At 43.7% G+C, this 22886-nt stretch overlaps 3 protein-coding genes across 5 annotated transcripts; 2 read left to right on the top strand and 1 right to left on the bottom strand.

Moving 5' to 3' along the window:
• Positions 1-589: 589 nt before the first annotated feature.
• On the bottom strand, positions 590-7136 carry strap (serine/threonine kinase receptor associated protein). Of its 2 annotated transcripts, XM_053861831.1 has the most exons (10): positions 6780-7136; positions 6540-6707; positions 4505-4640; positions 4202-4283; positions 4034-4106; positions 3817-3916; positions 3605-3742; positions 2888-3024; positions 2551-2700; positions 590-1223 (listed from the first exon to the last, which is right to left on the bottom strand). In XM_053861831.1, exons 2-10 carry the CDS (start codon positions 6649-6651, stop codon positions 1159-1161), a joined length of 993 nt encoding a protein of 330 aa, XP_053717806.1. In that variant the 5' UTR covers positions 6652-6707; positions 6780-7136; the 3' UTR covers positions 590-1158. The 2 variants fall into 2 exon arrangements, with proteins under 2 accessions (XP_053717806.1, XP_053717805.1); XM_053861830.1 differs by having other exon boundaries at positions 6540-7135.
• A 611-nt stretch (positions 7137-7747) lies between these two features.
• On the top strand, positions 7748-16487 carry LOC128756941 (NLR family CARD domain-containing protein 3-like). The gene is made up of 13 exons (XM_053861827.1): positions 7748-9473; positions 9957-10053; positions 10131-10256; positions 10405-10518; positions 10667-10733; positions 10879-10909; positions 11039-12818; positions 12884-13057; positions 13131-13304; positions 14348-14521; positions 14605-14778; positions 14978-15024; positions 15536-16487. The coding sequence occupies exons 1-13, from the start codon at positions 9449-9451 to the stop codon at positions 16075-16077; spliced, it is 3525 nt and encodes a 1174-aa protein (XP_053717802.1). The 5' UTR covers positions 7748-9448; the 3' UTR covers positions 16078-16487.
• Positions 16488-18499: 2012 nt separating this feature from the next.
• LOC128756942 (B-cell receptor CD22-like) lies at positions 18500-22600 on the top strand. 2 transcript variants are annotated; one of them, XM_053861829.1, is made up of 9 exons: positions 18500-18738; positions 19150-19374; positions 19480-19830; positions 20139-20369; positions 20436-20699; positions 20865-21119; positions 21312-21390; positions 21466-21523; positions 22021-22600. In XM_053861829.1, the coding sequence occupies exons 1-9, from the start codon at positions 18630-18632 to the stop codon at positions 22132-22134; spliced, it is 1686 nt and encodes a 561-aa protein (XP_053717804.1). In that variant the 5' UTR covers positions 18500-18629; the 3' UTR covers positions 22135-22600. The 2 variants fall into 2 exon arrangements, with proteins under 2 accessions (XP_053717804.1, XP_053717803.1); XM_053861828.1 differs by having other exon boundaries at positions 21463-21523.
• The last annotated feature ends 286 nt before the right edge of the window (positions 22601-22886 follow it).

The following is a 22886-nucleotide window of genomic DNA, read 5'->3' as shown; positions in this document are numbered from 1 at the left end:
TTAAGAGAGAAAAAGTGTCACCTGATCACTTTCGACCAACTCCAGGACGATATAGCAGGCTGGCTGGCACGAGACAGTTAACTAAACTTGTTATTTTCCAAAAATAACGACGTCAGATTGCATTGGAAACATTTTAAAAAAATTATGGTTCCCTAGACTCAACACTAATTTCAGTACTGTAATGTGACTTTTTATTTTACTTGTTTGGTGAACTTGCCACAAATATTTAAAAATATTTTTCCTATCATCACTTGATAAATAATGTAACACAAACGACACAATGCAATGTCACGCAGTAAAAAATTGAGCTGGTTTTGAAAATATATTTTGTCAATCACTATTCATGAATTTGTCAACAGCTGCTCTTTTTGTCATTTAGCAAGGTAGTATTTCAATACATGTTATATTACAGTAATGAAAACATTCTGTAATTGGCACAGTAACGTCTAAACCAGTTATTCAGTTTTCAGGCTTCTGAATATCAGCAAGACAATTATGAACTAGATTTAGTAACCAACATACTCATATGGCTCATTCTCTCTTTCAGACTCTATTTGAATAGAGGCAATAACAAAGCAACACACGTCAATGTCTTTGCAATGCTTTGAAATGAAACATTAGTTGGCATATTTATTCACTGGGCACAAATATACTGAAACCAAAACAACATCCAGTGTCATTACTTCCCTTTTAGCCTGTCTGGACACTTGTTTCTCTTAAGAGCAATTGTGAATTGTTAAAGCAATACTTGCTGAAAACTGAAATTAAACCTCAGAATCTGAAACAAACACATTGGTCCATTCTTTTAAATACCAATAAAAATTAAATCATTAAGAGCCAATCTGGAGTTCAGAGGGAAGGTAAAACTTAAAAAAATCAACACGGATGTGGGCTTATTTGCAGCCATGAGACGGAGAGGCCCACCACTCAACAGCCTCACCCTGCAGCCCAGTGGGACAGCACAATCAACAGGGATCTTTATTTTGTGTGTCGTGGCCAATCGACGGCAGTTAGGGCTGTCATGTTTTCCACGCCGGTTCCTGGAGAATGTAGATGCGCAGGATGCTGGTCATTGCTGGGCCTCATGGACGGGGGGGGGGTCTCGCCCATTGATATTTATATATATTTCTTTAACTTGTCGTCTCATAGCAGGTATCTTCAGGCTTTAATCTCAGTGGGAGCATTGTAGATGGGTTCAGTTGGGTTCTCCGTCCCCAAGTCCTCTAAAGGGCACACAAAGGATGAGTAATTAGAAAAAAAAGATTATGTACGCTTCCAAATTTGTTCTGTTTGGTTGGTTTGCTGTTTATAGAGACAGCATCATCCATTCTTCAACAACAGGAAACATTCAGACTCCATGGAATGATTTTAATTCTTCAATTACAAAGAAAGAAACAAGACTATGTGTTAGGTTGGGGAGTGAGCTTTTAAAGACACTTTTAAAGGCTTAAGTCCAATATGGTGGTAAAGCTGAACACCAAAACAGGTAATTTAATATAACAGGAACGTGCGGTGGTTATGAGCTTTAAGATCATTTTTAAATGGCTAAATTTATGCATCGACCTTTGAAGGCATGATACATGTGGGTGTCCCAAATGTCAGCAGTAGGTAGCACGGAACAAATAACCATTCCCCTGCGCCCAGAGAAATTGTCTTCATTACAAACTGGACGATGAATAGAAAATTAAATGTCAAAATAATGTTCATAAAAAATAAGGCAAATGGCAACAAAAAGTATAAAAACAACTGAGAAATAACTTGTATAGGACAAGACAAGAGCTGAAATATTAGATTGCTTAAAAAAACATAAATATGATGAAAAATTAATAATATCTAATGTAAATTATGTGGACAACTAACACCATTAAACAAAGAAAACAACACAGATAAAGATTTCTATTAAACAGCTTTTCTTTCTTCACTGTACAATAACTTATCTGCCCATACTCAATCGGTCCACCAGTTTTAGTGCAATTTATGCAACTCTATAATAAATGCTCAATAATATGTAGGGTGTTAATATTAAACAGACATTGAAAGCTAAACAAATAAGCAATGCATACTAAAACAATCCCCCCAAAAATTAAGAATTTGAATTCACACAATTGGACAACCTCCGATTCCTAGTTCCACCTGAAAAACATCGTAAAAAAAGTGGTGATATAACATTATGAAGGAATTAAAATCCTTAAATTAGCATTAGTGATGTATTCATAGTCAGGTGAGGATCAAAAAGATAAAAACACAGGCTTGTCCAACTTTGATTTTTAATTTCTTCCACCGGGGGGCTCTTCTGCTTAACATATGCAAATCCCCTTAAAAAAATAACAGCATTGCATGGAGTCTTGCGATGACAAAAACAAGGTGGTAGATATGCATGAACGAGATTTGGAGATTCTCCGCTACATAGTATATGTCAGGCACGTTTCTAAAACAACCAAGTTAAGCATGTATTTTGTAGACCACCACATCATTACAAAGACCTTGCACAACTGCAGACTACAGACTTGCAATGACTACACATTTTAGCAGGCGAAGAAGGCAAGTTACCGGGAAGGACACACTTCCACAGGCCATAGGTTTTGCCCACTGCCGTCTGCCACAGGCGGAGAGTGCCGTCCTCTGAGCCGCTAGCATACAGCTCACCGTCAGGGCTAAAGCGGACACAGTGAACTGGACCAAAGTGACCCTTATAGGACTCTGGCAAAAAAAACAAAACGGAGTGTAAGCATGCTTGTGTTTATTTAATGTCATATTTGTACCTGGCTGAGTAAACTTACCTAGCACATGAACATTAAAGTGTCAAGAATCAAATTTGCAAATCGCTTAACCTACAAAGATCATTTGTAGCATGCACTCGCCGTGCAAGAGTGTGAAGAAACCTCACCCAGCTCCTCCATAGTGCTGTAATCGTATTTGTAGAGCTTGAAGTCTTCCCCACCAGCAACAAAGAAATCTTTCTCTGGATGGAGGGAGGCAGAGTTGATGGTAGCTGGTGCGTCCACAGTCTTGATTAGCTCCAGGCTGCAACAGAGTTCAAAAGGTCATCAACCCTCCGAGCAGAGTAGAAAAAGAGACATCTAGAGTGTTTTCTTTAATTTCATTCCTTCACTCTTCAATAACATCAAAAGGTGAGTTCATAGATGTGATTAGTATTGGAGATTCCCCTGGTCACATGTTTGCATATAAACTGAGGAAAACAGAGGAATAACAGTCTGTAGACACCACAGTGTTGGACACAACTTGCACTCGCATCAAAAGTGCCACAACCAAAGTAGCAGGGTTGGAATTCTCATTGGCTAAGGTGGGCTTCAGCGTATCGTTACACTGCCACCTACAGTTTGGTTTGTGACAACGCAATGGGTCATCATATGTGTGCATGGAATTATTTTTGAAAACGGAGAGGGTGAAATGTCCGGCCGGCTGCCAATCCAAACCTAGGCTAGGACTGATGCAGAGTGAATCCTCAGCCAGCAAGTGAAGATTGGCTGATGGTCGACATGAGGGTATGGTGATATGACCTCAACTTCATATGCCTGTTTTTCTAAGTACCGATATACTCGGCCCACTTATGAGCTGCCATTGGTTTGGATACTACCGTTACCTCAGAGCGTTATAGAAGGCAATTGTCTTTCCGTATGTGATCACAACGACCTCGCCGTCAGCCATGTACTCCATGCTGCTCACAGCAGTGTCAAAGGTGAGCGTCTTGACCTGCTCCATAGATGTCCTGTCCCATAGTCTAACAAGACAAAAACACAATAAGCAACATCGGAATGAATTAGTTGAAGAAAGATCGCAGAATGAGAAAAGTACCTGACTGTTTTGTCGTCTGCAGCTGAGATAATTTGCTTGTCATCATTGCACCACAATGCTTTCTTGATGGCAGAGGTGTGACCTGAAATCTCCTGAGATGCTTCACGAAAAAAGAGGATACTTCGAATACTTAGGATATTCAATACTTAAATTACAGCAAAACTATCCTAAGAAGACTTATGGATAAGAAATAATGCCTTCTTCAGTGTAACCTTACCAGCTTCAGGACTGGTGAGGTCATAGATCCGAAGCAGTTTATCATTTCCTCCGGTCAGTAAACAGTTGCTGTCCTGAAGAAAGGAGAAAATGGATGCTTACATAACATGCCTGCGACAAACTGTTCCATAATGCAAACATGCAGATGATCAATCGTCAGTGCTCTCACCTGTGTAAAATCGACAGACTTGACAATGTGTTTGTGAGCCAAAGTCAGAAGCTCATCTCCGCTCACTGCATCCCACACTTTCCTGAAATACACAGAGATGGACTCCTGGCTAAAAGACTCGGTTGCAAGTCCTGGTAAACCTAAACCTCCCATTGAAACACCAGCCTTCTTCTGTGGCCCAAAACCCAGCCTCATTTTAAACGAAATATACTTCAACAGCTACAATTCAAAAGCCACCAACAGTGTTTAGTTGTTTTAAGTGGGCAGTTAAGCATTTTCAGGCACTTACGAACTACAACTTACGCTGAGAAGTCTGCAGCTGCCGTAGCTGCCTTGGTTGCGTCTGTGTTCAGAGTGGCTCCCCAAACAGCACCTTTGTGACCCAGAAACGTTCCGATCCAGTCTCCTGTGTCTCCCTGGCGCAACATTGGTTTGCCATCTGAAAATGACAGGTTAGATGGATCATCGTATCACAGAGTACTTAAGTGTAGGTTCTTGGAATCAGCAAGTGAATGTCTGTGTGCTCAGATGAGTCACGTTGGTCACAGCTGATTTAGCAACGAAGAGTCATACACACAGCTAGTACATCATGCTGACGTGTCGCGGCATGTGGGTGAATGAAATGGACACACAAAATCCAGTGTATTTCTGTACCACAGGATGTTTCTGGTTATATCAATATAATCTGGCAATGTTATCACAGAATACAAACAACACTGCTCCTATGTTACTCAGGTAACAAGACTCGAGAGAGGGACTTTTTTTTTGGCAAAGGAAAACTGGAAAAGAATGCCTTTGTTTACAAGAAAATTGATATAGAAATCATAAAATGGAACTGACCAGCAAACATTTCAATGTTTTAAGACGGATGGCAAACTATTTTAAGGACTAAAACAAAAGGGGAAAAAAAGCAACATTTCACAAGACAGACCTTCAAAGAGCAACAGCATCGTGGGTGTTGTTTTTTTTTTTTATAAAGAATCAACACAAAAAATTATACTGATAATTGAAAGAGCAACATTGGGGGAAAATGAGTACTGAATATATTAAGGCAAAAAATGTGAAACAAAAATTATGAATGACGGAGAATACAAAAAGTTCAATAACTGAAAACCAGACAGAAAATTACATTTTCAAACATTATTTTAAATAAAGAAAATTGGCCACACTGTGAGGCTATAAATTCATAACTATAAAAACAATTCTATGACAATCTTTATATGTAGCTCACACTTTTTTGTTTATTTACCTAATTTATTTACCTAAGTTTTGCAAAACTTCGCTGATCAATATCGTGAGATTTTCTTCTCCAGTTCCCTAACTGGAAAGCTACTTGCTGCAGTTCAGAAATATAGTATGTCAAAACAAAAACACATTTATTTTCCCCCTTTATCGAACTCGCAAACACCATTATCCACAACATAAAAACATCATGTTTGACAAACTGTAAAGTACATAAAAAGGTTAAAAATAGTACTTCATATCTATATACTTTGATTACAGATGCAGTCAGTCTACCTCTAGCCTAATTTTGAATAGACCACATTAGACCCCAATTACCAGGTGTGAATTCTGTATTGTATGCAGACCATACCTCTTTCATACCTCAAGAAAACCACACAACTGGACTAGAGCACTACTTACAGATTTTTAAATAATGGGGGTTCACCAACCAGTAGGCTCATTGGCATCTATTTTACCATTGACAACTATAAAAGCTATTGGACAGTGCGAACCTCTGCCAAACAGCTTCAATCCATCACAACCACTATCTCCAAAGTATCCTTCAAAAAAAAAAAAAAAGTACCGGATCCATATCTGGTAGAAATGGTTAAAATTGTCCTTGAAAAAGAAATGGATCCAGATGGTGCGAGAGCTCACTCCCAAAATGTAATCATTTGTCCCTTAACCCACTATACATATTTACAAAAAAAAAGTCCAAATCTGTCCACAACGTTTAAACACAGACAAAACAGACAAACCAACACCATCGAAAACAATTTGGAGGTAGCAATCCAACAAAATGGTAGAACAAAATATGAAATGCACTAAAGAAAATAGTGCAGAAAAACAGACCACATGTGACATTATGAAAGGCAAATGACCGGCTTGTTAATGAGAAAACCTTTAATGCACGACAGCAGGAGACAAAAACATGCCAAGGAACTGAGCATAACATGGCAACATCTGAACGTATTAGACGTTCTAAAACAACATAGAGGGGTTATTTAAACCTTAGCCTGCCTCAGCTGACAAAACACGCCTATTCTGTCAATGTTGGACAGTTAACGGAGCTGGAGGGCACCTGTTGAGATGAGTTTCTCTATTGTATTCTCACCTTTGCAGCCGCTGATGAGGAAGTATCCGTACGGAGTGATGCCACTGAAGGCCAGGTCCACCACGGGACGGGTGTGTCCGGAGCAGGTGAGCGGGGTCTGTCTCATCGCCATGTTCTGCCCAGCTGACCCGGGGACAGTTCAAGAAAGGGAGGAGACGAAAGAACCGGCTGGAATGCGAGCGGCTAGTTAGCTTGTTAGCTGGCCAGGCTAGCACGCAAATTGTAACACACTGGCAGGACCTTTTTTTAGTTCGGCAGCGTCACCGAGCAGAAGCTACAGTTTGGTATATTCCTGCGGTGGTTTGGTTCAGTGTGTCAAACCAAAAGACAGGTCTGCCTCCCCTGCGACGGAATGGCTACAGTGCTAATAGCTACAACATTGCAACTAACTAGCAACGTGCAACGCGGCGCCGTTCCGGCAGACGTGATATAGGGTTGCGAGACTTCCGACTGAGAACCTTCAAAATAAAATCTCGAGAGCGAAACAACTGTCGTGTTAGGATTTGGAATGTAAATCGGAAACGAAAGCGTTAGAAATGATATCCATCTTAATATGAACTCGAATTGTGGTCTCCATCCCACTTTTATTCCTGCCATCGGTCTACTTTTTGCGTTATCCTTGATTGATCTTCCTGTCCTTTGGTCTTTGACAACTTTATTCGCGACTTTGATTTATTTATCGTTTTGCCTTTGATTTCATTAAAAAGACTATTGGTTACTGTGGGGTGACTGAACAGTTAGTTGGCTCATGATAGTCACGGATGTGACGTAAGAGGAGGAGGACCTCTGGTTTGTATGGGTGGCGGAAACAAAATAAAGAGAGTTACATGCTTCAAACTACAGTTGGACTCACGTAAATGGTTCGGGGACACGACAGTTACAACTGTATTGCTAAAATAAATTATTTTGTCCATAGTGTAGTGAAGTGTGGAGCGAGTCACGACGGGAGGGATGTGTTTATTGTAGAACAATTTGGAATCTGATCTGGGTCTATAAGAATAAAGCAAAAGTTTTTACATTGCAAACAAAAAAATTAGATTTCGGAAAAAAAAAAAAAATAAAATAAAATAAAAAAAAAAAATATATATATATATATATATATATATATATATATATATATATATATATATATATATATATATATATATATATATATAATAAAAAAAAAAAAGTGCTGCATTACTTTCAATGGAAATCTATTTTTTTACTTTGGTGCAAATCTGATTCCATCGTTGTTGCAGGTAATAAGAGTAAGTAGTGGCACTTGTGGCGGTGTGACGCTCTGGAAGTGGGGAGAGTTGTGCAGGGGGAGTCACTCTCCAGTTGGGAGGTGTTTGTGATGAAGATAGGCAAGTGGGAAGAGCGTGTTCCAGCTCATGTCAGGGACACATGCACCCGCTCCCCAGCCGTGCGTGAGAAGCTCTCATTCTGTCCTCGACAGGCCTTCAGCACTTTAGTTTTTGTCATTAACAAAGGCTATTATATACTCCACTCTATTCTTGGTCAGGACATGAATCACCCGCTCTGCTGCTGTGACCACCTTCACTGTGCCATCTGATGGAACCGTCAGCCCAGCATTGTTTTCAACGCAAGAAGGTGGTAACTCTCATTAGATGATGGCTTCAGTGACCAGGCTGGTACGGCAGATGTCAATGGAGAACCTTCTCAGTCCCTGACCGACAAATCATTCTCCACAAGACAACTGTCTGATGACATTATGAATGAACATAATTATGAACTTCACTGTCTTAAGAATCAGAATCAGAATAAGCTTTATCGCCAACCTCAGTGAGGTTCCCATCCACTGGGAAAGTGCTTTGGTACATCGTGCAATAATGAACAAAACAAAATATGAACGGTTCAACCGAGGATATCCCTACAGCACATTGAAGCACTGTGCCATCCTGACTTGACCATTAGATGCTGGAAGATATGCTGGTACTGGCCCGCAGATGGGCTTTTGTTCCAACCCCTTTCAGTGGAAAAACACTTAAGAGCAGGGAAAGGCCAGTTTGTGGATGAGTAATTGACATTTACTTTGCATTTCAACCAAAATTGTGCAACATGGATAAAATCCAGAAGCGCAGCAGAAGGACAGGTTCTATCAGACCTGTCAGGATTATTTCACCAGTTGACAGTTTATTCTAATTTTACTGTGCTTGTGAAAAGAGTTTCCAAAGAATCCATTTCTAAGGTTTATTATAGCATTTGTAAGCATGGATCTCCATCATCATCTTTGCCAGTTACGCCAGCTGAGAACATTATTTGGGAAGCAAAACAGGCAATTCGAGAAAGAAAAAAAACTACACGTGTGAAGTTTCTAACTTGTCACCCCGTTTGGGAATTGGTATTAATATTCAGAGCATAACTCTTTTTTGATTTCGCTGCGTTTAGCTTTCCTCCATACTTCCATACTTCTATAAATGAATAACACTTGGGACTCCACCTCTTTAAAGATGGTGGCGCTGTAGGCACAGTACAGTAACTGCGCCCCTCCAGAGTAACTGCGATGTCGACAAGATAATTCATTTATTTGTTGATGCTTATTCAAATAAAATGTATTTAACTCCATATAGCTTCATGGCACTGAAAGTGAACTCTGTCAAACGTGAAAAGGAGGCAAATATAGTATCAGGTCTACGAACGGGTGAGGAAGGGTGTGGCGCAGAGCGCATTGAAAGTGAAACAAAACTCAGTCGAAGACGTGGAAGAGGGTGGACTTACATTTCTGATTGTTTTTCACATAGAGAACTTCTAGTTTCTCGAGCTCTCCGATCATCCAGGAGGTGGTGGGACGCACACACACGCACGCGTCACACTGCTGTGCGTCGACACACTGCCAGACGTCGAACACAGCCTGAGATCATAACTTTGGACCTGAGGAACTGAGCTTCAACAGGGACCGTAGAATGAAGAGAGGAGACTTGCTGTCAGGTCAGTGACTCGGTTTCATTTGTCAGCGAAAGACAGTAGGGATATCTGGCGCAAAAACACACACGCATCGTAGAATAGACAATCTCAAACCTTGAGGCCCAGGACGGAGTCAAACGCATTTTGTGTTTGTCTCGTTTTTATGTATCTATTTATTTTTAATTCATTTTTACCATGTGACAGTCATGACCGATCAGGGTACCTTTTAACTGAAGTTTTACTCTGCCACCACGTTCTCGCTCCATAATAACGCAATTAACATAATATAAACAAGATCGTTTGTAAATGTTTCATTAATTCTCATTAATAAGAAAATTGTTTTTTTTAATGTTGGGTGTTTTCTACACAAGATGTATAGGACACATTATTCCAGTGTAATTACACTTGCATGAAACATGCGACCTGAACACGTTGCTGTAGACATACTAAGGAAGAGATGAAGATGAAATGAGCTTTTATATGAGAGTCCCTGTTGTTTGTCTGAAGGTGGAGACTCTGCTGAGACTGGGGGCCCAGAACAGCGAGACCCACCTTGTAAACAACCTCGGTGTGAGGACCATGATGACCGGACCAGATCTCAGAGGTGAGATGAGGAACTCCAAGACTGTCCTATGTCAGAGCTCCTCTGTCGTCATTGTCACTGCAACATCTGTGTTAAAGATCTGAGCTGCACCCAGAACCACCTGGACCTGGATCAAGACCGGGACCCAGCTGTGTGTCTGTGAAGGATGATCACTTGATGGCAAAATTGATTAACCTCAGAGGTGTTCAAACCTCAGGTCCAGGGTGAGAGACTCTCAGGTCCACATGGACCCATGAAAACAGAGCTGTATCTCCTCTTGACCAGTATAGTGACCACTGCAGTGTGAGGTCATCTGGTGAACAACTGGATGGCGAACGATATGATGGTTGACCAGAGTTGTGTTTTCATCAGGATCCAACGGGAGGAATCAGAAGAGTCTGGATTCTGCTGTGACTCTCTGAAGAGTGATGCCTCCATGTTCCGTGGTATTGGCTTCAATGCTGGCCTGGAGTCTTCAGAGGAAATGTGAGATAATGTATCTCCAGGTTCATATTCACCCTCCCGTCTGGAGGTCTGGGGGAAACCTACTAGTTAGATTGTCTCCATGCTAATGTTCAGAATCTACAACACAATGAGACCTTATTGTTTGTCAGACTTCATCTCTTCTTCACAGAGTGGATCATCAGGGCTCAGGCCTCCTCAGTGGTCTCTCACATGTGAGAGATGATTCCACACAGCAGGTATGAACCAGCACAGGTGAAGGTTCTCATTTGAGAGATTCCCTCCGTTCAGTCTCACTTCAGCTGCATGCAACTTCAATGTTCCAGGTTGTCATGATTCTGGAGATGATCTCCAATCACTTTCTTCTCTATGATTCTGTTTCAGCGGCTGGAGGATGATGAGGATCTTTGGAGTGGTAAGAACATATTCAAACACCTCCAACATGATAAAGAAGAAGGACAGTCCATAACCAGTTGAAGCTGAAGATCATTCTCCAGATTCACCTTCTCGAATCTTCTGACTTGAGACATCTCTTTTCATTCAGGAAACCTTGGTTCACAGTGTGGACGTCGACTGAAGAGGAGGCTGCAGAAGAAGTTCCACAGTGTGTTTGAGGGAGTTGCTAAAACAGGAAACTCTGTCCCTCTAAATCAGATCTACACAGAGCTCTACATCACTGAGGGAGGCACAGACGAGATCAACCAGGAGCATGAGGTTCGACAGATTGAGACAGCAACTAGGAACCAGAGCAGACCAGAAACTACCATCAGGCAAGAAGACCTCTTTAAAGCCTCACCTGACAGAGATGGACCAATCCGGAGCCTGCTGACCAAGGGCGTGGCTGGCATTGGGAAAACCTTCCTGACACAGAAGTTGACTCTGGACTGGGCTGAAGACAAAGCCCACCAGAACTTCCACCTCATGTTTCCTTTCACCTTCAGAGAGCTGAACCTGCTGAAAGAGAGGAAGTTGAGTTTGGTGGAACTTGTTCATCTCTTCTTTCCTGAAACCAAAGAATCAGGACTCAGCAGCTTTGAAGGAGTCCAGGTTCTGATCATCTTGGACGGTCTGGACGAGTGTCGACTTCCGTTGGACTTTAGCAGTTGGGTTCTGACAGAAGCTTCAGAGTCCGCCTCTGTAGATGTCCTGCTGACCAACCTCATCAGGGGGAATCTGCTTCCCTCAGCTCACATCTGGATCACCACACGACCTGCAGCAGCCAGTCAGATACCCCCAGAGTGTGTGGACATGGCGACTGAGGTCAGAGGGTTCACTGACCTCCAGAAAGAGGAGTACTTCAGAAAGCGGTTCAAAGATGAGGAGCAGACTACAATCATCTCTCACATAAGGAGCTCAAGAAGCCTCTACATCATGTGTCATATCCCAATCTTCTGCTGGATCACTGCCACAGTTCTAGAGGATGCGTTGAAAAGCAGAGAGACCGGAGAGCTGCCCAAGACTCTGACTGAGATGTACATCCACTTCCTGGTGGTTCAGGCCAAAGTGAAGAAGCTCAAGTATGATGCAGGAGCTGGGAGAGACGATCTTTGGACTCATGAGAGCAGGAAGATGATTGAGTCGCTGGGAAAACTGGCTTTTGAGCAGCTGCAGAGAGGAAACTTGATCTTCTATGAATCAGACCTCAAAGAGTGTGGTATCAACATCACAGCAGCTTCACTTTACTCAGGAGTGTTCACACAGATCTTCAGAGAGGAGATAGGACTGTACCAGAATAAGGTATTCTGCTTCGTTCACCTGAGTCTTCAGGAGTTCCTGGCTGCTCTTCATGTCCAACTGACCTTCACCAACTCTGGGGCCAATTTGCTGGACCCTGAAGAACTCCCATTCTCTGAGGTTCAATCTAGTCTGGAACAGTTCTACCAGATAGCTGTGGTCCAGACCCTGGAGAGTCCAAACGGACACTTGGACTTATTCCTGCGCTTCCTCCTGGGTCTATCGCTGGAGACCAACCAGACTCTTTTGAAAGGTTTGTTGGCACACACAGGAAGTAGCTCCTGTACCAATGAGAACACATCTAAGATCATCAAGAAGAAGATAGGTGATGACGTCTCTCCAGAGAGAACCATCAACCTGTTCCACTGTCTGAATGAGCTGAAGGACACTTCTCTGGTGGAGGAGGTCCAACAGCAGCTGAGGTCAGGACGTCTGTCCAGATATATGTCTCATGCTGACTGGTCTGCTGTGGCCTTCATCCTACTGTCGTCTGAGGAACATCTGGACGTGTTTGACCTGAACAAGTACACTGCTTCAGAGGATGCTTTTCTGAGACTGCTGCCTGTGGTCAGAGCTTCAAACAAAGTTCTGTAGGTGGATCAAATCTGAAGCACCTCTACACACCACATGTTTGATTCCTGTCTTCGTTTCACAGGTTGAGAAGCTGTTGGCTGTCAGAGAGAAGTTGTCCACCACTTTCCTCTGTCCTCAGCTCTCTGTCCTCTAGTCTGACACAGTTGGACCTGAGTGGCAACAACCTGCATGATTCAGGAGTCAAGTTTCTTTGTACTGGACTGGAGAGTCCACACTGTCACCTGGAGACACTCAGGTCAGTCCTGCTCCTCACGTGGGCTGTTCTTCTGCTTGCATGATGTTCTGAAACACTGAGTGAAGGATGACAGTCTGTCAGGCTGTGGGATCTCAGAGGAAGGCTGTGCCTCTCTGGCCTCTGCGCTGACATCCAATCCCTCCCATCTGAGAGAGCTGGACCTGAGCTACAATCATCCCGGAGGACCAGGACTGCAGCTGCTGTCTGCTGGACTGGGGAGTTCGGACTGGAGGCTGGACACTCTCAGGTATGGCCGTGCAGCTGACTGACCTCCACAGAGCTTCAAATTGAACAGACCACCTACAAGGACTTGTGTATGTGAGGTTGGACAATAAGGAGGGTGAGAGAGATTTGTAGAAGATTGCAAGGCAGCTAGATAGAGATGGGTAGGACGTGCAGCAAGTTAGGGTGATCAAGGATAGAGAGGGAAATGTTTTGGCTGATAACAGTCAGGGTGTGACTTTCTCAGTCAGTCACACCCTGACTGAGAAAGAGTCTCAGCAAACTCTTTGCATTTGCTGAGATGGAAAGAGTACTGATGAATGAGGAAAATGATAGAGAACAAAAAGTAGGAGTGTCCATTGTAGATCAGGACCTGGCAAAGATTAGTAAGGCTGAAGTGAGAAGAGCATTGAAGAGGATGAAGAGTGGAACGGCAGTGGGTCCTGATGAAATACCTGTGGAGGTCTGGATGAAAAGAATGAAAAGTGTACAAATAGTGGTCAGGCCAGCAATGTTGTATGGTTTGGAAACAGTGTCACTGAGGAAAAGACAGAAGGCAGAACTGGAGGTAGCAGAGTTTGTGGACTGCGTTTCAATCATTTTTGGACTTGCTGATGTCTGTGGAAAGATGCTCAGTAAACAATGACACAACTGCACACGTGTGTTTGCATGCATTTTAAATTGAAGTTCCCAAATGTGTTAGTGTTTTGAACACAAGAACCAGTGACACACAACTACACAACACAGTTTTATGAACAGGACTATGAATTGTGATGACTTCACTCCTCCATTAAGTCATGAAACCAGGGGTCACGTAGATCATTTCGTGACCCTTGGTTTCACGAAATGATCTATGTGATCATTTCGTGAAACCAAATGGACCCTGTAGGAATTTGAGTAGAAGCACCACTGTTTCGAGTTCTGGAGAATCATTGCTGTTAGTCCAGATGTTCTCTGCAGGTGGGACACAGTGTTGTTCAGATTGAACCAAAGAAGATAGAAATAAATGTGTGTTTGTATCTGAGTGAAGAGAAAATGATCTACTAGATTACACTGCTCTTCTCTCAGGCTGAGAAGTTGTGGACTGTCGGAGAGGAGTTGCCCACTGCTGTCCTCAGTCCTCAGCTCTTCATCCTCTAGACTGATGCAGTTGGACCTGAGTGGCAATGACCTACAGGATTCAGGAGTCAAGTTCCTGAGTGCTGGACTGCAGAGTCCACACTGCCACCTGGAGACTCTCAGGTCAGTCCTGCTCCTCACGGGGCTGTTCTTCTGCTTCAATGATGTTCTGAAACACTGAGCGAAGGATGTTTCCTTGATGACAGTCTGTCAGGGTGTGTGATCTCAGAAGAAGGCTGTACTTTTCTGGCCTCGGCGCTGACATCCAACCCCTCCCATTTGAGAGAGCTGGACCTGAGCTACAATCATCCAGGAGGACCAGGACTGCAACTGCTGTCTGCTGGACTGGAGAGTTCGGACTGGAGGCTGGACACTCTCAGGTATGGCCGTGCAGCTGACTGACCTCCACAGAGCTTCAGATTGAACGCTCAGACACTCGATGTGCACAGAGAAGATGAATTAAAAACTCTCATTGTTTCTCTATGATATGCCCTGCTGGACACCAGTAGAAACATGCAGACGCTTGAGAAGATGATCTGTTTGTTTGTCCCACTGAGCACAAATCGTGTCTTCCTCCAGGGTGGACCATGGTGGAGAGCAGAGGTTAAGACCAGGTCCGAGGAAGTGTAAGTCTGCTTTCATTGGCTTGATCAAAATTCCACATCTGCTGCATCCACACGGACACTGACCATCTCAAATGAAGTCCAGACTCACAATAAGACAGTGGCATGTAATCATCATCTGAACCAGAGTCAGGTATAAGTGGGAGTTGGACCTGATCGGACTGAGAGGTGGAGTCTGCTGGTCTCACTTTGAAGACACCACATCTTGATCTCTGATCTGAGCTCCTCCAGAATCACACTGGTCTGCTCATATTCCTGGTACACTTCTGTGTCCACAGAACAACAGAGAAGAAACCAACTTCTGTCTGTTGTGGCTACTCAACTTCACATGTCCAGATGATTGTACCACACCTGTTGTTAGCTTTAGCTTAACAACACTAGCATCAGTGTTAACTTCAGCAAAACTGTGTTTGTTGTAGCAGCTCTGTCAACATGAGCTCCTAAAGCGTTTTTATTTTTTGATGCAAAGCTATTCTGTTAGTATTTATTAGAATCAATGTCTTCTCTCCATCAGATGCCTGTCCTCTCACACTGGACCCAGACACTGCACACCGGCGCCTCGTACTGTCCAGCAACAACAGGACGGTGAGACGTGTGAGAGAAGATCAGAGCTATCCGGAACATCCAGACAGGTTCAATGAGCGTGAGCAGCTGATGTGTCGAGAAGTTCTGACTGGTCGATGTTACTGGGAGGTGGAGAGGAGCGGAGGAGTTTATATCTCAGTGACATCCAGGAGAATCAGAGGAGAAGATGAGAGTTTCTTTGGCGGCAACGATCAGTCCTGGAGCCTGAGCTGCTCTGATGGAGGTTATATTTCCTGGCACGATGGAACACGAACAAAAATCCAGTCCAACTCTATCTCTAAGCGAGTCGGGGTGTTGGTGGACTGTCCAGCTGGATCTGTGTCCTTCTACAGAGTCTCTTCTGATGCGCTGAACCACGTCCACACCTTCTTCACCTCCTTCACTCGACCTCTGTACCCAGGATTTACCTTAGGCAGCTCTGGTTCTTCTGCCACTCTCTGTGATCTGACTGTGCCTGCTGCTGCTGTGTAGAGTGTGTGCATGCATGTGTGTATGTGTCAGAGAGATTCTTGAGTTGATGTGTGTTGTTGTGGGAAGTATAGAAGTGAGACTGTAAATCGCAGAACACTGTCCTCCTGTGGCTAATAACGTCTGAGACACGCACAAAGTGAACCATCCTCACATAAAAAAAGGGAATATCACATGGTAAACTCTCGAGGCCAGGAAATTGTTCTGTCAGTTCATTTCATTATTATTGGATTAATTGACATGTCACCATCATGACAGATATTTGATGATGTTTTGATGTAAGAAATCACATTTAGTAATATTTTGGTTTTGATGACATTTGAGTGATTTGATGATGTTGCACCATGAATAAAAGCTCTTACTTTCTGGGTAGAAGTAGCTGGATGTTCAGGTCCAATGGAATCAGTATGAATGTTCACTTTGAATAAATGTCTTGAATTGAAATTGATTTTTGATATATATTTGTGTTGTCACTTTCACAGATTCACTTAGTAAGTAACTCTCATTGGAAGGCATTTCAGAGTCTTCCCAGTAGGGGGCACACTGATACCAAGTGGCAGACCACGACGTTGAAACTCCTGATCTAGAGGAAGAGGTCCTTGCAGAAACGTATCCTCAGATAGAAACACAAGACTGAGGAAGAAGTGAAAGCAAAATTTAAACAGCAGATGGATAGAAAACCAGCAGAGCTCAAGGCAGGGTTTTGAAGCGAATGATGGCAGGAATCCTGAAAGAGAAGAAAAATGGAAAGTGGCAAAGAAGAAGCTGCAATAAAAGGTGACAAAACAGACCAAAAAAAGGAAAAAGGAAAAAAAGGAAGACTAACAGTATGAAGAAGGAATGATGTGATGATGTTCCTAACCCAGATTGGATAAAGATCCATCCATTATCTTTTTTTTCTTTTCTTTTTTTTTAGAACAACCAGTCACTCACATGTGCTCCTCAATGTTAGTTTTTGAAGCCACCTCTGCCTTTCATCTGTGAGCAGAGGTATTGAGCATGTTAGTATGACATGTCTCAAGTCGCTCCACCTTGGCAACATTTATTCATTTTCACATGACCTCTCTTGTATCTGGCTGATTTAGAGGGATTTCAGCTCTTTTAACCACTGCTGAGAAGAAAAACGCCACTTCTAAAAGCAGCCAATCAGAGACAAGCAATGGCACACACTCCTCATCCCAGCTATAAGAGCACTCGCTGGGTCTCTGTCGATCACTCGCCGTGTTTAGAAGCGACATGCCTGAACCAGATAAGCCAAGGAAGACTCCAAGAAAGCCATGACCAAGACCACCAGCAAAGTGGGCAGAAGGAAGACCAGGATTGAAAGCTACGTCATCCAAGTGCAGAAGGAGCTCAAGCTTCTTGACTGTCTCGTGCTGCTGTTATGAATAAATGGTGCTCAACTCAACTCGATTTCACATTCGTTGAACAGTCGCTAGCACATTAGGTTTACGGACTTCTTTCTGAGGTTAGCACCTGATTTATATCTGCGGATGTGCTGAGGAGGAGGGTAGCATCCTGTGGCACGCCACACACTTGTCATCACTTGTCTGGAGTCGTTTCTCAGATCACACCACTCTTCTGCAGTTGCTCCACTAGGACTCAGCCTGGAGAAATGACTTGGGAAACAAAGCTGGAGTTGATGGTGGTTCTTCTCTTCATACCAGGTATCTTTCTCTTGACTTGTTTATCTACAGAACATCACCCTGACACATCCCCCTGGAGCCAGCGTAACAGTCGGACCTGAGGAATATGACGAGAAAAATGTCTCATGTCACATACATTTGTTGTACTCAGTTACACACACAACGAACGGGCATCCTTTGTTTTACAGAGTGACCTGTTTTTTTCTTCCTCGTATCCGCTCCTTTCCTCTTCAGGAAAGAACAGACTTCAGCTAGGCCCAAATCGCCAGTTTCCGATCCAACAATTTAGAGCGAAAAAAAACATGACACATGAAATAAAAACTCACCGTGGTTCTCATAAAGATAGAAGTACAAGAACACACACATTCACACACAACGTTAGTGTGATGTTTCTGTGCTTTGTTGTTGGTTAGTGTATGTATACCTTTAATGTTTGTCTTTAAAAAATTGCTTGAAAAGTCTGTTTTGTGCATGTTCATGTAAATGTGCAAAATAAGTCTCTGATCACAAGTTCACTTATACAGTATTAAGGAAATGCTTCTCAGCAACGCTGCGATATCTGCCTCGCCCCTTCTTTCTCTGTCTCGCCCGTGATAGCTTCAACACAACTTCACTGGCTGGCGTGACACTTAGACCTTGGTCTCAGAGTGAGGACCAGGATCAGCTCTCTCTCTCAACTGTGGTTTCTCCTCAGCAGTGGTGCAAGGTCAGACTGTCACCTGCAGTGGTGACATCTGTGCAGTCAGAGGATCCACTGTGGAAATGGGTTGCAACTTCATGCACCCACAGACTCACTCACTTCAGAGGACCCTGTGGTTTTTACGAAATCAGAAAAGTGATGTTGGTCTGGAGTCTCTCCCAGAATATGCAGGTCGCGTGCATCATCACTGCAGTGCCAACAGATGCACGATGACCATTGCTGATGTGACGGAGGAGGACAGCAATGATTACCTGTTCAAGGTCGTCACCTCTGAGGACAGCTACATCATTGCCTCTGGAGTCTCCCTGACAGTCACAGGTCAGTCTCTCGGCCACCACATGACTTGTGCTTCATGTTCCTGACAAGCCAGTGAGATGCTCTGGATAGATAGACCGACAGATATAAATAAATAAATAAAGAGCAAGCATGTGAGACATGGGTCAGACAGTCCAAATCTCCTTGGACTGGTGTTGAACCGCTCTTGCTTGGTCACACCAGACCGTGCAGAGATGACTCCAGTCATGGCGCCTATTTCAGCGGATTGCCAGGTTTCCCACTGTGGTCTCGCAAAGGTCGCTTAGCATCATGTTTTGGTTTTTCAAATCGCAGCCTATTGCATCGCATTGTCAATTTTGGGCCTATGACATCACCACCAGCCCCGCGGTTTGTTTGGTCAAAACTTGAAGATGAAAATAAGTCACTCTGATGATCTTCCTTGTTCTCCAACAGGTCTTGCGGTGGTTTTTACAGCAGGTGGTCTGCAACTGCTTCCCATTTTTCATACACTAATGTGCCACAGCAGTTGCTTCACTTCTCATGATTCGTATGTTTGGTATAAAAACGGAATCAAACTCGCGGGACAAACAAAACAGGGATATTCAGGAATCTTCCGCAATGGGAACAGTTACTCCTGTGCAGTGAAAGGACATGAGGATCTTCCCACTCGCCCTGTGTGTAAGTCAGCAGTCACATCGTGTTTGTCTCTGACTGAACTGACCTTAGTCTGTTGGTGAAGCCACCACATGAAACAATAACTCGGTCCTCACTGTCTCTTCACAGGTTTTGAACACCACTGCACCATACTGACCTACAGTGGGAGCAGGAGGGTGTGTGCACCAGCAGGTTCCTCAGTGATGCTCTCCTGCTCCTACAGTTATACTGGAGCTCTGTCATCACAGTTCTGGTTTAGTCCTCAACAAAGCCAACACTGGAGATTGTCAGAGCCTGAGGACATCAGTGAAGTTCCTCGCTACACCAGTGAAGTTTTGGGCCCAGGCATGATATCCCGTGTCTCCACTCTGACCATCTCTGATCTGAGAGAAAGTGATTCAGCTGAGTTTCTTTTCAAGTTCACTTCTGCAGACTTTGAATGGAAGAGCACATTGCCTGGAATATCTCTGACTGTGACAGGTACTGCTGGACACCTGAGCTAATGGAGCTGCGTCTCTTCTGTGTCTGTGTTCTCCGCTGCTTTGCACTCGAGAGTTTCACGAACCCTCCAACTTCTCATCATGTCCTCCTGTTGGACCTTCCTGACAGAGTGCCACCTATTTCTCTTCACTTGTATCTCCTTTCCTCTCTGCTCTCTTCCTGTTGAGTCCAAACATCATCGTCTCTGCCAACATTGTCTCTGATACTGTGATGGACTTCTCTTCACAACCGTGCATGTTCTTCTAAGCTCCTGCTGTCACACACATGAAGATGATGATGTGCCTTAGCCCTGCAGGTCCAGCTCTGGAGTGTCCCACAGACCAGCAGCAGTGGTTCTATCAGAGTGCAGCTGATGTGTCGCAGCAGCTGCAGCTCACCTGGCCGGCAGTCATACATCTGGTTCAAAAATGAAGATAAAGTCCCAGAGAACAAACTAGTCTATGAGGTGACCTTACGACCTGGTGATCATGTCCGGTGTGGTCTCGAGGGACATGATGGACACATATCAGCTCCTCTTTGTGAGTCTTTCTGAACTAAAAATGATCAGAGCTGCTTCAGTGACATGCCCAATCCTTCACCTGCAGATAATCCATCAGGTCCCTCTGTGGTCCAGAGTCCTCCCGGTGAGGTGGTTGAAGGTCGCACTGTCAATCTGACGTGCAGTTTTGGTCCAGGCAGAGGCTCTAATTACACCTGGAACAAGAAGTCAACTCTCACACAGCAGCGTTTTGTGGGCAGAGACCTGCTCTTCAGGCCTGTCCGGCCTTCAGACTCTGGAGAGTTTTCCTGCTCAGTTAATAGTGTATTTGGGAGGAGGATGTCTCCATCAGTCGTCATTGATGTTCACTGTGAGTTCACCAACATCTCATGTTCCACCTCACCTCTTGTTTGCCTTGGGCTTGTTGACTGTCCTTGAGTGCACAAAGGAGTTTTAAGGACCAGTACAGTCAGCAGATCTTCTCCGCCGCAGCCTCTCCAGCTGTAGTAGTCAATGTCACTTTGCTAATCTCCAGACGGTCCAAGGCCTCCGTCAGTGAGGGTGACTTCTGATGAAGTGATGGAGGGAGCTTCAGTCAACCTGACCTGCAGCAGTGATGCTAACCCACCAGTTAACTACACCTGGTACCTGGAAGGAGACACGACGGCTGTAGCCTTTGGAGAGACCTTCACCATCACCAATGTCAGACGTGAGCAGGCTGGGAGTTTTCTGTGTCGAGCCCAGAATCTCATAGGACAGAGTGAAGCTGCCGTGCACCTCGGTGTGTCAGGTGAGTTTGTAGGTCTGAAGGTTTGTGTTGTCTTCAAGAGTGTCTCAGAAAACTTTAGAAAACAGGCAGTCTGCTGGTTCAGTCAGGTTTGCTGCACACCTTCGACATCACTGTTTCTCCCCTGGAGTCATAGCACCTTCACTCTTGACAATCTAAGACTTTTGCTCCTCAACCAAGTTTTGGTGAATGCAGGTCTAAAGAAAACACCTTTTGCTTCCATCACTGGTATTATTCTCCTGCCGCTACTCCTCGCTGGCTCTTTCCTCATCAGGTGACTCTTTATTTTTGACATTCTTCTGGTTTGTATTCAAGAGGTTGATGTTACTCTGATTTGATGACCTAGAAGAATGAAGCTCTCCAGACCATCTCCTGAACCTGCAGTGAGGGCAAAGTACCATGTTCAGGTGAAGCTTCATATTTATTCTTCATTTCTCTGCGCCAAAACCCAAGTTTCCCAACTTGTAGAAGTGAGTCACAAAGATGAGGTGTCAACCTTGACTCAGAAGTTTTTCTCCAACATGGATTTTAAACAGGAAGCAACAAATAAAAGACACCAACCCAGCTCATAAAAGCAGCATGAGTCACATTCACATTCAAGTCTGGACTCAGATAAAGGTCCGGAGGACTTGATGTTCAAGTTCTTCTCTCATGACAGCCTTTCTATGGTCTTGGAACATGAAGTCTTGAAGTCAGAGATCCAACTCCTCTTGTCAAAGAAACACAAAGCTCAAGCTTGGCTCTAGTCTCTGCCTCAGGTTCTGGACGTCTGCTCGACTTGCGCTTCATGTCTGACTCAGTAGGGTTGGCTCAATCCTTCGGTCACCTCTATGCCTCGCGTCTCTCTCTTTCTGCTCACTGTCACCCACTCGTTCGCACAGTCGTGACTTGTATGTTCTTTCAGCGATGTGACGACTCAGCAGCAGTGGAGCAGGAAGAATCGGTTGGTTTGTCAGAGCAACCTGTCGAATCTCTGGGACTTCAGTGTGACTCCATGAAAAGTGAATTTCCTTCATGATAAAAGCAGGTGATGTTCCAACCAGAGGCCTGCGACCCACCAGTTGAGAACCACCGATCTGTTGGACTGTAACAGCGAGGACGCTGCTTCAGAAGGTGTTCTTCTTCGACTCCTCAGTGTGTACATGTGTATACTGCCCCCTTCAGTTCTGCCTTGAATTACAGAGAAAACGTTGACTCTTTTTTTTTTTTTTTTTTTAAATCTTACTCATCTTATGTGCAATGGCGAAGTGCGAGAAGCCCTTCTGTCAGTAAAATGTTGGGGCGAAATTGCTTCAGCGATTGCGCGCCTGTATTATAACGAGCACTATTTGATATACGGTACTTCTACTGACTGCTTTACAAGCAATAATAAGCTCCGAAATAGAAAGGCAAGACTGCACTCAGGGCTAAATTACACAATGTGAGCTAATAATCCTACTCAACTGTTTTTGTTGGTGTCAGTATGTCATGTTTGAGTGACCTTTTTTCAGGAAATCTCTATAAATGATTCCATCTGAGCGCTGTTTGAAAGGAGCATCTCGTCTCCAGCCAGCTGTTGAATATTAAGGATAATATCTTTTCACTTTGCCATTTCATTTGTCGTTTTCTTCTGGATGTTACGTATTTGTGCAATAACAAATGACAGCAATAAATATTATACAGCAATATAATATAGCAAAATCCAATCTGTGGGCGCTTTATCTTTGAGTATGAAGCAGTAAAACCAGTTGAAATAAATGTTACTAGTGTCAGTAGTATGATACAAATGGA

This window comes from Synchiropus splendidus, chromosome 4, assembly GCF_027744825.2.
Source record: "Synchiropus splendidus isolate RoL2022-P1 chromosome 4, RoL_Sspl_1.0, whole genome shotgun sequence".
Lineage (NCBI taxonomy): Eukaryota > Metazoa > Chordata > Actinopteri > Syngnathiformes > Callionymidae > Synchiropus > Synchiropus splendidus.
This window is presented reverse-complemented; position numbering and strand designations above follow the sequence as displayed.